This window comes from Balaenoptera acutorostrata, chromosome 1 (assembly GCF_949987535.1).
Source record: "Balaenoptera acutorostrata chromosome 1, mBalAcu1.1, whole genome shotgun sequence".
NCBI classification, from domain to species: domain Eukaryota; kingdom Metazoa; phylum Chordata; class Mammalia; order Artiodactyla; family Balaenopteridae; genus Balaenoptera; species Balaenoptera acutorostrata.
This window is the reverse complement of record NC_080064.1, coordinates 54,952,020-54,966,670: the sequence shown is the minus strand read 5'-3', so window position 1 is coordinate 54,966,670 and position 14,651 is coordinate 54,952,020. Positions and strand designations below refer to the sequence as shown.

General features: G+C 38.9%; 1 protein-coding gene across 4 annotated transcripts in view; it reads right to left on the bottom strand.

The window, feature by feature from the left end:
* Positions 1–14,651, bottom strand: part of EFCAB7 (EF-hand calcium binding domain 7) — a 57,100-nt gene that overhangs the window by 18,808 nt on the left and 23,641 nt on the right. For 3 of the 4 annotated variants that reach the window (XM_007164336.2, XM_007164334.2, XM_007164335.2), the window contains exons 8-10: positions 12,269–12,378; positions 9,780–9,937; positions 8,772–8,905 (exon numbers count right to left, since the gene is read on the bottom strand). In XM_007164336.2, the coding sequence (XP_007164398.2) occupies positions 8,772–8,905; positions 9,780–9,937; positions 12,269–12,378 (402 nt within the window). The remainder of the gene's footprint in view (positions 1–8,771; positions 8,906–9,779; positions 9,938–12,268; positions 12,379–14,651) is intronic. The other variant, XM_057530223.1, reaches the window with a different exon arrangement.

The following is a 14,651-nucleotide window of genomic DNA, read 5'->3' as shown; positions in this document are numbered from 1 at the left end:
AAATGGAAGCTGGAGCTACCAAGTAGAAAAGCAAGATGAAAAAAATTAATATTTGATACATAATAAAAAGAAATTATTACTTTCAAGAAAAATGTATCTAGATACTATGCTATAGAGACTATCAATAACTAATCTACTTTTAAAACTTAAAATGATCAATTCTCCATTAAGTTTTTAAAGTTTATTAATACCCAACTTCAAAACTTACTTTAAAGCTACAGTAATCAAGACAGTGTGGTACTGGTGACAGATGAGACAAACAGATCAGTGGAACAGAATAGAGAACTCAGAAAGTACTCATACAAATATATTCAACTGATATATGACAAGGGAACAAAGAGAATCAAAATATTATATCATTAAAGTTACAGGATGATTACATCCTCCTAAAAATAATACTCTATTATGTGTGTTATCAATCTTATTAATTGAAGTTTACTATTATAAATCAATATACATTTCTTGTTACTGATTACAGTATATAAACTTTCAGTTAAAAAGAGATGTATTGGAGGATTGGAGAAGATGGCGGAAGAGTAAGACGCGGAGATCACCTTCCTTCCCACAGATACAGTAGAAATACATCTACACGTGGAACTGCTCCTACAGAACACCCACTGAATGCTGGCAGAAAACGTCCGACCTCCAAAAAGGCAAGAAACTCCCCCCGTACTCGGGTAGGGCAAAAGAAAAAAGAAATAACAGAGACAAAACAATAGGGACGGCACCTGCACCAGTGGGAGGGAGCTGTGAAGGAGGAAAGGTTTCCACGCACTAGGAAGCCCCTTCGCGGACAGAGACTGCGGGTGGCAGAGGGGGGAAGCTTCGGAGCCACGGAGGAGAGCGCAGCCACAGAGGTGCGGAGGGCAAAGCGGAGAGATTCCCGCACAGAGGATCAGTGCCGACCAGCACTCACCAGCCCGAGAGGCTTGTTTGCTCCCCCGTCGGGCGGGCGGGGCTGGGAGCTGAGGCTCGGGCTTCGGTCGGATCGTCGGATCGCAGGGAGAGGACTGGGGTTGGCGGCATGAACACAGCCTGAAGGGGTTAGCGCACCACAGCTAGCCGGGAGGGAGTCCGGGGAAAAAGTCTGCAGCTGCCGAAGAGGCAAGAGACTTTTTCTTCCCTCTGTGTTTCCTGGTGCGCAAGGAGAGGGGATTCAGAGCGCCGCCTAAACGAACTTCAGAGACTGGCGCGAGCCGCAGCTATCAGCGCGGACCCCACAGCAACAGGGGCGCAGAGGAAAAAACGGAGAGATTCCCGCACAGAGGCTCGGCGCCGAGTAGCACTCAGCAGCCCGAGAGGCTTGTCTGCTCACCCGCCGGGGCAGGCGGGGCTGGGAGCTGAGGCTCGGCTTCAGTCGGATCCCAGGGAGAGGACTGGGGTTGGTGGCGTGAACACAGCCTGAAGGGGTTGGCGCACCACAGCTAGCCGGGAGGGAGACCGGGAAAAGGTCTGCAGCTGCCGAAGAGGCAAGAGACTTTCTTGCCTCTTTGTTTCGCTGCACGCAAGGAGAGGGGATTCAGAGCGCCGCCTAAACGAACTCCAGAGAAGGGCGCGAGCCGCGGCGATCAGCGCGGACCCCAGAGACGGGCGTGAGACGCTGGGGCTGCTGCTGCCGCCTCCAAAAAGCCTGTGTGTGAGCACAGGTCACTCTCCACACCGCCCCTCCCGGTAGCCTGTGCAGCCCGCCACTGCCAGGGTCCCGGGAGCCGGGGACAACATCCCCGGGAGAACACACGGTGCACCTCAGGCTGGTGCAACGTCACGCTGGCCTCTGCCGCCGCAGGCTCGCCCCGCCTCCTCTGTACCCCTCCCTCCCCGCGGCCTGGGTGAGCCAGAGCCGCCGAAGCAGCTGCTCCTTTAACCCCGTCCTGTCTGGGCGGGGAACAGACGCCCTCAGGCGACCTACACGCAGAGGCAGGTCCAAATCCAAAGCTGAACCCCAGGAGCTGTGCGAACAGGGAAGAGAAGGGGAAATCTCTCCCAGCAGCCTCAGAAGCAGCGGATTAAAACTCCATAAACAACTTGATGTGCCTGCATCTGTTGAATACCTGAATAGACAACGAATCATCCCAAATTCAGGAGGTGGACTTTGGGAGCAGGAGATATTAATTTTTCCCCTTTTCCTTTTTTTTGTGAGTGTATATGTATACGCTTCTGGGTGAGATTTTGTCTGTATAGCTTTGCTTTACAATAGCTTTATTTTACTTCACTATATTATAGCCTCTTTCTTTCTTTCTTTCTATTTTTTCTCCCTTTTACTCTGAGCCGTGTGGACAAAAGGCTCTTGGTGCTCCACCCAGGCATCAGGGCCGTGCCTCTGAGGTGGGAGAGCCAACTTCAGAACACTGGTCCACAAGAGACCTCCCAGCTCCACGTAATACCAAACAGCAAAAATCTCCCAGAGATCTCCATCTCAACATCAAGACCCAGCTTCACTCAACGACCAGCAAGCTACAGTGCTGGACACCCTATGCCAAACAACTAGCTAAACAGGAACACAACCCCATCCATTAGCAGAGAGGCTGCCTAAAATCATAATAAGGCCACAGACACCCCAAAATACACCACCAGACGTGGACGTGCCCACCAGAAAGACAAGATCTAGCCTCATCCACCAGAACTCAGGCACTAGTTCCCTCCACCAGGAAGCCTACACAACCCACTGAACCAACCTTAGCCACTGGGGACAGATACCAAAAACAACGGGAACTATGAACCTGCAGCCTGTGAAAAGGAGACCCCAAACACAGTAAGATAGGCAAAATGAGACGACAGAAAAACACACAGCAGATGAAGGAGCAGGGTCAAAACACACTGGACTTAACAAATGAAGAGGAAATAGGTAGTCTACCTGAAAAAGAATTCAGAATAATGATAGTAAGGATGATCCAAAATCTTGGAAATAGAATAGACAAAATGCAAGAAACATTTAACAAGGATGTAGAAGAACTAAAGAGGAACCAAGCAATGATGAAAAACACAATAAATGAAATTAAAAATACTCTAGATGGGATCAATAGTAGAATAACTGAGGCAGAAGAAAGGATAAGTGACCTGGAAGATAAAATGGTGGAAATAACTACTACAGAGCAGGATAAAGAAAAAAGAATGAAAAGAACTGAGGACAGTCTCAGGGACCTCTGGGACAACATTAAACGCACCAACATTCGAATTATAGGGGTACCAGAAGAAGAAGAGAAAAAGAAAGGGACTGAGAAAATTTTTGAAGAGATTATAGTTGAAAACTTCCCTAATATGGAAAAGGAAATAGTTAATCAAGTCCTGGAAGCACAGAGAGTCCCATACAGGATAAACCCAAGGAGGAACACGCCAAGACACATATTAATCAAACTGTCAAAAATTAAATATAAGGAAAACATATTAAAGGCAGCAAGGGAAAAAAAACAAATAACACACAAGGGAATCCCCATAAGGTTAACATCTGATCTCTCAGCAGAAACTCTGCAAGCCAGAAGGGAGTGGCAGGATATACTTAAAGTGATGAAGGAGAAAAACCTACAACCAAGATTACTCTACCCAGCAAGGATCTCATTCAGATTCGATGGAGAAATTAAAACCTTTACAGACAAGCAAAAGCTGAGAGAGTTCAGCACCACCAAACCAGCTTTACAACAAATGCTAAAGGAACTTCTCTAGGCAAGAAACACAAGAGAAGGAAAACACCTACAATAACAAACCCAATACATTTAAGAAAATGGGAATAGGAACATACATATCGATAATTACCTTGAATGTAAATGGATTAAATGCTCCCACCAAAAGACACAGGCTGGCTGAATGGATACAAAAACAAGACCCATATATATGCTGTCTACAAGAGACCCACTTCAGACCTAGAGACACATACAGACTGAAAGTGAGGGAATGGAAAAAGATATTCCATGTAAATGGAAATCAAAAGAAAGCTGGAGTAGCAATTCTCATATCAGACAAAATAGACTTTAAAATAAAGACTATTACAAGAGACAAAGAAGGACACTATATAATGATCAAGGGATCGATCCAAGAGGAAGGTATAACAATTGTAAATATTTATGCACCCAACATAGGAGCACCTCAATACATAAGGCAAATACTAACAGCCATAAAAGGGGAAATTGACAGCAACACAATCATAGTAGGGGACTTTAACACCCCACTTTCACCAATGGACAGATCATCCAAAATGAAAATAAATAAGGAAACACAAGCTTTAAATGATACATTAAACAATATGGACTTAATTGATATTTATAGGACATTCCACCCAAAAACAACAGAATACACATTTTTCTCAAGTGCTCATGGAACATTCTCCAGGATAGATCATATCTTGGGTCACAAATCAAGCCTTGGTAAATTTAAGAAAATTGAAATCGTATCAAGTATCTTTTCCGACCACAATGCTATGAGACTAGATATCAATTACAGGAAAAGATCTGTAAAAAATACAAACACATGGAGGCTACACAATACATTACTTAATAATGAAATGATTACTGAAGAAATCAAAGGGGAAATCAAAAAATACCTAGAAACAAATGACAATGGAGACACGACGACCCAAAACCTATGGGACGCAGCAAAAGCAGTGCTAAGAGGGAAGTTTATAGCAATACAAGCCTACCTCAAGAAACAGGAAACATCTCGAATAAACAACCTAACCTTGCACCTAAAGCAATTAGAGAAAGAAGAACAAAAAAACCCCAAAGCCAGCAGAAGGAAAGAAATTATAAAGATCAGGTCAGAAATAAATGAAAAAGAAATGAAGGAAACAATAGCAAAAATCAATGAAACTAAAAGCTGGTTCTTTGAGAAGATAAGCAAAATTGATAAACCATTAGCCAGACTCATCAAGAGAAAAAGGGAGAAGACTCAGATCAATAGAATTAGAAATGAAAAAGGAGAAGTAACCACTGACACTGCAGAAATACAAAAGATCATGAGAGATTACTACAAGCAACTATATGCCAATAAAATGGACAAACTGGAAGAAATGGACAGATTCTTAGAAATGCACAAACTGCCGAGACTGAACCAGGAAGAAATAGAAAATATGAACAGACCAATCACAAGCACTGAAATTGAAACTGTGATTAAAAACCTTCCAACAAACAAAAGCCCAGGACCAGATGGCTTCACAGGTGAATTCTATCAAACATTTAGAGAAGAGCTAACACCTATCCTTCTCAAACTCTTCCAAAATATTGCAGAGGGAGGAACACTCCCAAACTCATTCTACGAGGCCACCATCACCCTGATACCAAAACCAGACAAAGATGTCACAAAGAAAGAAAACTACAGGCCAATATCACTGATGAACACAGATGCAAAAATCCTCAACAAAATACTAGCAAACAGAATCCAACAGCACATTAAAAGGATCATACACCATGATCAAGTGGGGTTTATTCCAGGAATGCAAGGATTCTTCAATATACGCAAATCAATCAATGTGATACACCATATTAACAAATTGAAGGAGAAAAACCATATGATCATCTCAATAGATGCAGAGAAAGCTTTCAACAAAATTCAACACCCATTTATGATAAAAGCCCTGCAGAAAGTAGGCATAGAGGGAACTTTCCCCAACATAATAAAGGCCATATATGACAAACCCACAGCCAACATTGTCCTCAATGGTGAAAAACTGAAACCATTTCCACTAAGATCAGGAACAAGACAAGGTTGCCCACTCTCACCACTATTATTCAACATAGTTTTGGAAGTGTTAGCCACAGCAATCAGAGAAGACAAAGAAATAAAAGGAATCCAAATCGGAAAAGAAGAAGTAAAGCTGTCACTATTTGCAGATGACATGATACTATACATAGAGAATCCTAAAGATGCTACCAGAAAACTCCTAGAGCTAATCAATGAATTTGGTAAAGTAGCAGGATACAAAATTAATGCACAGAAATCTCTTGCATTTCTATACACTAATGACGAAAAATCTGAAAGTGAAATTAAGAAAACACTCCCATTTACCATTGCAACAAAAAGAATAAAATATCTAGGAATAAACCTACCTAAGGAGACAAAAGACCTGTATGCAGAAAATTATAAGACACTGATGAAAGAAATTAAAGATGATACAAATAGATGGAGAGATATACCATGTTCCTGGATTGGAAGAATCAACATTGTGAAAATGACTCTACTACCCAAAGCAATCTACAGATTCAATGCAATCCCTATCAAACTACCACTGGCATTTTTCACAGAACTAGAACAAAAAATTTCACAATTTGTATGGAAACACAAAAGACCCCGAATAGCCAAAGCAAACTTGAGAACGAAAAATGGAGCTGGGGGAATCAGGCTCCCTGACTTCAGACTATATTACAAAGCTTCAGTAATCAAGACAGTTTGGTACTGGCACAAAAACAGAAATATAGATCAATGGAACAGGATAGAAAGCCCAGAGATAAACCCACACACATATGGTCAACTTATCTTTGATAAAGGAGGCAAGCATATACAGTGGAGAAAAGACAGCCTCTTCAATAAGTGGTGCTGGGAAAATTGGACAGGAACATGTAAAAGTATGAAATTAGAACACTCCCTGACACCATGCACAAAAATAAACTCAAAATGGATTAAAGACCTAAGTGTAAGGGCAGACACTATCAAACTCTTAGAAGAAAACATAGGCAGAACACTCTATGACATACATCACAGCAAGATTCTTTTTGACCCAGCTCCCAGAGAAATGGAAATAAGAACACAAATAAACAAATGGGACCTAATGAAACTTAAAAGCTTTTGCACAGCAAAGGAAACCGTAAACAAGACCAAAAGACAACCCTCAGAATGGGAGAAAATATTTGCAAATGAAGCAACTGACAAAGGATTAATCTCCAAGATTTACAAGCAGCTCATGCAGCTCAATAACAAAAAAACGAACAACCCAATCCAAAAATGGGCAGAAGATCTAAATAGACATTTCTCCAAAGAAGATATACAGATGGCCTACAGACACATGAAAGAATGCTCAACATCATTAATCATTAGAGAAATGCAAATCAAAACTACAATGAGATATCATCTCACACCGGTCAGAATGGCCATCATCAAAAAATCTAGAAACAATAAATGCTGGAGAGGGTGTGGAGGAAAGGGAACACTCTTGCACTGTTGGTGGGAATGTAAATTGATACAGCCACTATGGAGAACAGTATGGAGGTTCCTTAAAAAACTACAAATAGAACTACCATACGACCCAGCAATCCCACTACTGGGCATATACCCTGAGAAAACCATAGGTCAAAAAGAGTCATGTACCAAAATGTTCATTGCAGCTCTATTTACAATAGCCAGGACATGGAAGCAACCTAAATGTCCATCGACAGATGAATGGATAAAGAAGATGTGGCACATATATACAATGGAATATTACTCAGCCATAAAAAGAAATGAAATGGAGGTATTTGTAATGAGGTGGATGGAGTTAGAGTCTGTCATACAGAGTGAAGTAAGTCAGAAAGAGAAAAACAAATACAGTATGCTAACACATATATACGGAATCTAAGGGAAAAAAAAAAAAAAGGCCATGAAGAACCTAGTGGCAAGACGGGAATAAAGACACAGACCTACTAGAGAATGGACTTGAGGATATGGGGAGGGGGTGGGGTGAGATGTGACAGGGTAAGAGAGTGTCATGGACATATATATACTACCAAATGTAAAATAGGTAACTAGTGGGAAGCAGCCGCATAGCACAGGGAGATCAGCTCGGTGCTTTGTGACCACCTAGAGGGGTGGGATGGGGAGGGTGGGAGGGAGGGAGATGCAAGAGGGAAGAGAAATGGGAACATATTGTATATGTATAACTGATTCACTTTGTTATAAAGCAGAAGCTAACACACTATTGTAAGGCAATTATACTTCAATAAAGATGTTTAAAAGGGAAAAAAAAAAGAGATGTATTTTTAAAAACCTTTATATTAATAATATTTCTACCTTACTTGCTGTTTAGATAAACAGACTTATCAGACTCCTCTCTGGCTCACTGACTGCCAAGCTTAGACCATTTCAAGAACCAGAGGATTAGGACACATTACTACCCCAGTGACAGCAACATGTGAGTTAATCTCTCTCCTGACTGCATTCTAACCTCCTCAACTTCTTGTTCTGTGATCTAGAGTTGGCTGTGGCTTTCTGGCTTTCCCCTTTGACCTTTCAGCCGTTGGCTTAAATATACAAGCTCTACCCTCTTCCCAGACTCCTTGCAAGTGACAACTGACTTCGCCTAGCTCTCAGTATTTTTCTTTGCCTATCTTAGCATTTTTGGCTTTTATACGTCCATCGATGGACTTTCTTAATTCAACTCAAGTACAAAAAACAAAAGAATTCTTAACATATATAAACAACTTCCTGGAAACCTCTTAATTTTTAGTAAAACTCTAGCCTATTAGCTCTTTGCTGCCCTCTCCTGGGCGCAGTTTGGGTCTCTCAACCACTTCAGTCCCTTTGCTATCAGAGCTAAGACAAAGTTTTTTACATTCTAAGCTCCAAAGAACATAGAAATTATGATTAAGTAATTCACATTTTCTTTTAACTTGAGTACTATACCAACTACCAATTTAAGGAAAATAAATGTTTAATTTTTTATGGTCTACAAACAATGCTACTACTTTTAAACTGTCCTAATTGCTATAATATTCCACGGAGAAATTTGACATTTCACTTCTTAAGGATGAAAGGGTGTGTGTATGTATATATATATATTTTACATATCTATTAAGAAAAAGAAAAGTGCTTACCTCTGCAGACAGCCCAAGCATCTTCATCACATTTCTCACCACTTGTTCTCAGTTCAAAAAAATTATATTCTTCAAGGCTAAGAAGACCATTTCCATCTAAATCAATTACTTCAAATATATCTGATAAAGCTGACCTAAAATTACAAAAAAATAGCAGATTATTTGTCTCTAAGGCAACTAGACTGAAAAAGGTTTCTATGAGGATAACTTTCAAAAGGAAGTAATATAAAGGCATTAAACAATATTTGTAATGATCTTATCTATGAAACAGAAACAGATTCACAGACACAGAGAACAGACTTATGGTTGTCAAGGGGGAGGGAGAGTGGGGGAGGATTGGATTGGGAGTTTGGGACTAGCAGATGCAAACTATTATATATAAAATGGATAAACAACAAGGTCCTATTGTATAGCACAGGGAACTATATTCAATATCCTATAATAAACCATAATGGAAAAGAATAAAATAAAAAACAATATTTGTGAATGATAAAATTAATGTATCCAAATATATATTTTACTCAGTCTAGCATTACATGACATAAACAAGTTTCCAAAGCAACCACAGCATGTCAACATGTAGTAGGAACACAAAGAGAAGTTCCCTTCTTCTTTTCTCCTTTCTCCATCTACTTTCTTCTTCCTCTCTACCTGCAGCCAGATCTTACTGTGTACATGTAGGGTATGGGAGGACTACCCTATTTGGATTTCATATTTGATAGCTATCTAAGTCAATAGTGCAACTAGCAGGACCTGTTTCTAGTGGAGGAGAAATCAGTAGATACACAACTAAAGTTGACTTGCCAAATGTATGGAACCCAGAAATGAATGGCAATCCCAGACCTATGAGCAGAAGGTCACTTTCAGATGCCTAGTGGATGAGTTGAGCTATTGATTAGAATCTGGGGTTGGGATTTGCAGCTAGCCAAAGGAAAGGATGGAAGACAGGCTACTGATATATATCCAGTCTAGATGTTATAGCTCTTAACTTTAATAAACAAAACTTACCTAAACTCCTTTGTGAGAAATAATTCCCCTGTTTCATCTCTATATACAAGCTGGGCTTCTTCTGTTATTGGTTTTCTTTCTTTCTTTAGCCTGCAGCCAGTTGTGGAAGGAATTAACCAGTAAATTCCAGGTCCTAGTTCACCAGTCCACCCAAACATCTTTTCTCAAAAGAATTTTAAAAACAAACAAACAAACAAACAAACAACCACCATGAGTCTTAATGAATTTTAATCTTTCTTATGAAAGGGAAGCATTAGAAATAGTTTCTTTTTTCACCAATATTCACCAATTCTATTATGGTTCTATCAATGCTTTATAGGCTTCAAAATATTTTTGTTAATGGTAAGGCTAATAATATTAGATGTAGTTCTTTATATATTTTAAAAACAAATGCCTAAAACTGTAACAGGTTCGAAGTTATATAACTTCTAAATCTTCCCAATAATCTTCAAAAATGTTTGTTATGCAAATATTTCAACAGGAAGCAAAGAGAAAAATCTTAGAGTAATTTTTCTGGGTTATAGTTGCCTAATTTGATTCAAATATAAATATATGATTTGTAATTCAGATTTCTATGCCACAAAATAAAAATTAAATATATTTTAAAAGAGTTCCCTATTTGTATGAATTAGCCATATTTGTAAAAATACAATTATGTGGACAAAAGCACTGGAATTTTACTACTATTTATGTAATATGGACTATAAAACAAGAAGGCAGAGTCCCAGATAAACCTACCTTATACAAAATTCTTTTCCATCACAGGATATTTATAATGAGTGCCAAGACATTTGTATAGGAAAACATTTTATCCTCCTGTTCTATAAGAAAAAGCAAAATGGCATCCCTCTATGAACCTTCTAGGTGCTTTCTGGAGCCCAATGGCTTCCTATAAAACCTAGGGATTGTCTCTGTCAAATATATTAAACCTAAGCATTTCCTAGTCGTGTATAATATCTAAGCAAGTAGCCATTTGCCCTTCAGCACAGAATAACCCTAGGGAATTCTGTCTGGTATTGTGTCTAAAACTCCTTTCAAATCCCAGGTTTATTTTAGGTCATCCTGGGGACTCATATACAAAACAAAGTTGCTCATCCAAATTCTGGGTTCAGCCCTATTTCTACCCTCACAAGTCAGAGGAACCATAATCATCCTAAAGTGACCATGTCCTATTTTGATAAAAGAAGCAATCCAATAAAAGTGAGGGCCATTTTGAAAACTAAAGATTGACCAAACCCATCTTTTGGAAATCATAATCTTTTAGATTGGCCAGATGTAGACTGATATCCAGGAGTGAAAAGCAGTTCTTGCTGTTTCCTAATATATGTTATCCCTTGAACCTCCCTTATCTCTACATATAAACTTGAACTGCCACAGTGGTTGGCAAATAGAAAGTCTTTCATGGGCACAAAACTCTTAAAGAAAATAACTGTGAAACTAAAACTAAAAATCCTTTGTAAATAAGACATATTACAGATAAACAGAGGCCTATAGTAAAGAGGTAAATAGAAACTCATCCAAATTTTATTATAGGCTTGCTATGTACTAACATTTTTATACATGTAATCTCATAAGAAAGTAATTTTAACCAAAACAAAGTGGGAAAGCTATTGTTTTAGACAATGCTTTATCTTGAATTTAACTTTGTAGTCAGTTTTGAAGAAGAGTTTAATCAAAACATTAACTGTTGTCATTTTATTTGTTTCTTGCCTATAACTATTCTTGTCTGTTAGGAAGCCAACAATAAAGACTTTTATATAACATTCCATCAGGGAAATGTTTGTCTGTCGTTGGGCCTATATAAAGATTAAATATGATATTGCAGTAAGCCCTTGAATAGTATTATTCCTGTTGTTGTGTAGCAGATGTATTTTGTAGTCCTCATAAAACAAATAGCCACATTTATGTATCTGCCTCACATATTTGGCCTCTGAGTAAATGTATAATTAGAAAAGATCAGAACAACCCCATGGGCAAAATATAAAATCATTTGAAAGCATTTCTTCAGATCAATCTGTTTTTGGACCCTATGAGTCAAGCCTGAGGATAGTAATCTTGAAGTTTTTCTTTTTTGCAATAGTAGTATAAGTAAGACAAACATCTACAGGAACATTTTCAAAGCCTTGAATTGCTTGTATTTAGGGGAAAAAAATCCACTGGCATCAATCATTTTTATTGAGTATAACAAAAAAATGTTCACATGTGGGGTATCAGGTCATTAGAAAAGAGGAAAGTGAAGTACAATGTCACACAACTTATAAGTTATGAAGCCAAAATGGCCAATCAATCCTCAATTTTTAAATCTCAGCAAATAAGAAAAAGTCCTTCACAATTAATAAAACATATGTAATATGAATAGTGATTACTGTATATACCTTAATTGGAAGGGAAGATAAAAAGTTTTAAAATATATAGAAAAACTATTATTTTCCTCAAACTTGAGGTCATACTATATTTTTAACTAAACATTAGAAAATAAATAGGTATACTTCTCTATTTCGTAGTTCAGTAAAACACATGAGCTGTAGATTTGCTTGACTCTCATTTTCCTTAAGAATATACAAGGCAGTATCAACTGATAACCAAGGGGATGGTTTTCCTATAAACAAAAAAAACCAAACATCTTAAAATAAGCAATCACTACTTACCCTTTCCTATTTAAAAAAGTAGTGGTTTCTTTCCCCTTTGGATTTTTTTTTTTAGAAATACACATCCATTTTTATAAACATCATAGCATTTGCAATAAGGCATATACCTATACACAATGAAATTGTTAGAAACATTCTCTATATACACACTTTCTAAAAATCATAACTTTTCTTAAACTCATCAGAAAGCTAAGGTTGCCAGGCAACCAAGTAGGCTGAAATCCAAGGACAAACAAACCCTTTCAAGAAGACAGAAGATGCAAGCACTGGCTTACCTGTAAAAGAGCATAGGAGGAAGAGATGTTAGACATCATCTATGTGCTGTTAACTCCAAAATTTGTATCTCTTGCTAGGACCTTTCCTCTGAACATTAGACCCATATATCCAACTGCCTATTTGACATTTCCACTTGGATTTCTGTCTAAAACTGGCTTTCCCAAACATCTGAAAAAAAAAACCTGTCCATCTATACTCTTTTCTATCTCAGATAAGAGTAACTCATTCCTTCCAGTTGCTAAAACCCAAAATCCTGGAATCATCTTTAACTTTTCCCTTCTCTCACGTATCATAACAAAGCCTCAGGAAATGCTATGGTTTGACCTTCAAAATATATCCGGAATCTCTACTTCTTATCCCCTCTACACCCCAGTTCAAAGCAACACGAGTCCCCTCTTAGAATTCTGCAATAGAGTCCTAGCTGGACCCCTTGCTTTCTGTACCTTCAATCTGTTTTCAATACAGCAACCTGACTGTTCTTGTTAAAATATGTCAGATTATGTTCCAACTCTACTTAAAAATCCTCTAATGCAGTTGAAAGTTGGAAGAATGTTGCTCCCACCCTAACAATGAGAAAAAATGCATGAAATACAAAATCATAACATTTCTTGAACCTGTCAGAGCTGAGGTCACAGGACAACCAAGCAGCCTGAAATCCAAGGAAAGACAGACCCTTCCAAGGAGAGATGAGATGCAAGCACTGGCTTATCGGTGGTGGCGCACAGGAGAACAAGATGTCAGGTGTATAAGTGGAAGAAAAGAGAGAGCAGAAGAGATAAAGATGGAAAATGTTCTAAAAATAATGAGACAACAAGCCATAAATCTAAGAAACTCAGAGAGCCCTTTGTAGGATAAATACCAAAAAGATAAACACAAACAAGCAAACAACCAAAAAAAACAAAAAACCTCCCCAAAACTCAAAAACAGCATCAACAACAACAAAAAAACCCCAAAAAACACCAAGACACATATTCAAACTATTGAAAATCAAAGATGAAGAGAAAATCTTGATGGCAGCCTCCTAAGGGTTCCTCTTTTCTCTCAGAGTAAAAGTCCAAGTTCTCATTATGGCAAAAAACAAAACAAAACTCTACCTGATTTTTGTCCTTGTTTCTCTCTGTCTTCATCCCCTACACTCTCTCCTTACTTACTTCAATATACCCACTCTAGCCACCTTGTTGTTCTTCTAACACCAAGCACACTCTCACCTCAGAGCCTCTGAACAGAGGATTCCCTCTACCTGTCACTTCCTCCACTCTTCACCCATCCCCTTCCACCAGCCCTACATCCACAGAGCTTACTCCCTTGCCTCCTGTGGAAGACAGCAAAAATGGCCATCCCTCTCTGTATCCACAACCCCTTGCAATGTGACTTGGTAGCTCTTCCATCAAGATGTCAAATCTATTTCTCCACCTTGTAAATCTGTACTTGCCTTTTGACTTGCTGTGCACAACAGAATGTAACAGAAGTAATGTGCTGGTTCTGAGCCCAGGCCTATGGTGCTTCTGCTTTCTCTCTTAGATTCCTGTTATACCATAAGAAAAGTCCAGGCTAACTTACTAGAGGGTAAGAGACTGTAAAAGGCTGAATCAAGTGTCTCAGCTGAAACCCATACACAGGAAAGAGCCCAGCCAAGATCAGTTAAAGCCAGCCACCAGCTAACCTGCAGCTGATCACAGATGCATGAGCAAGCGCTACAGAGAAAAGCCAAGCCCAGCTCAGACCAAAAGAACTGCTCATAAGCAAACAAACGTTTAATTGTTTTAAGCCACTGAGTTTGTTACACAGAAGTTGATAATTAATACACCTCTTTCAAAGTCTGCTCAAATGTCAACCTCTAATGAAGCATACACTAATAATCCCTTTCAATGGCAACTCATATTCCTTCATATTCACAATGCCCCTTTTCCTCTATGTTTTTCCCATAGCACTTATAACCTTCTAACAC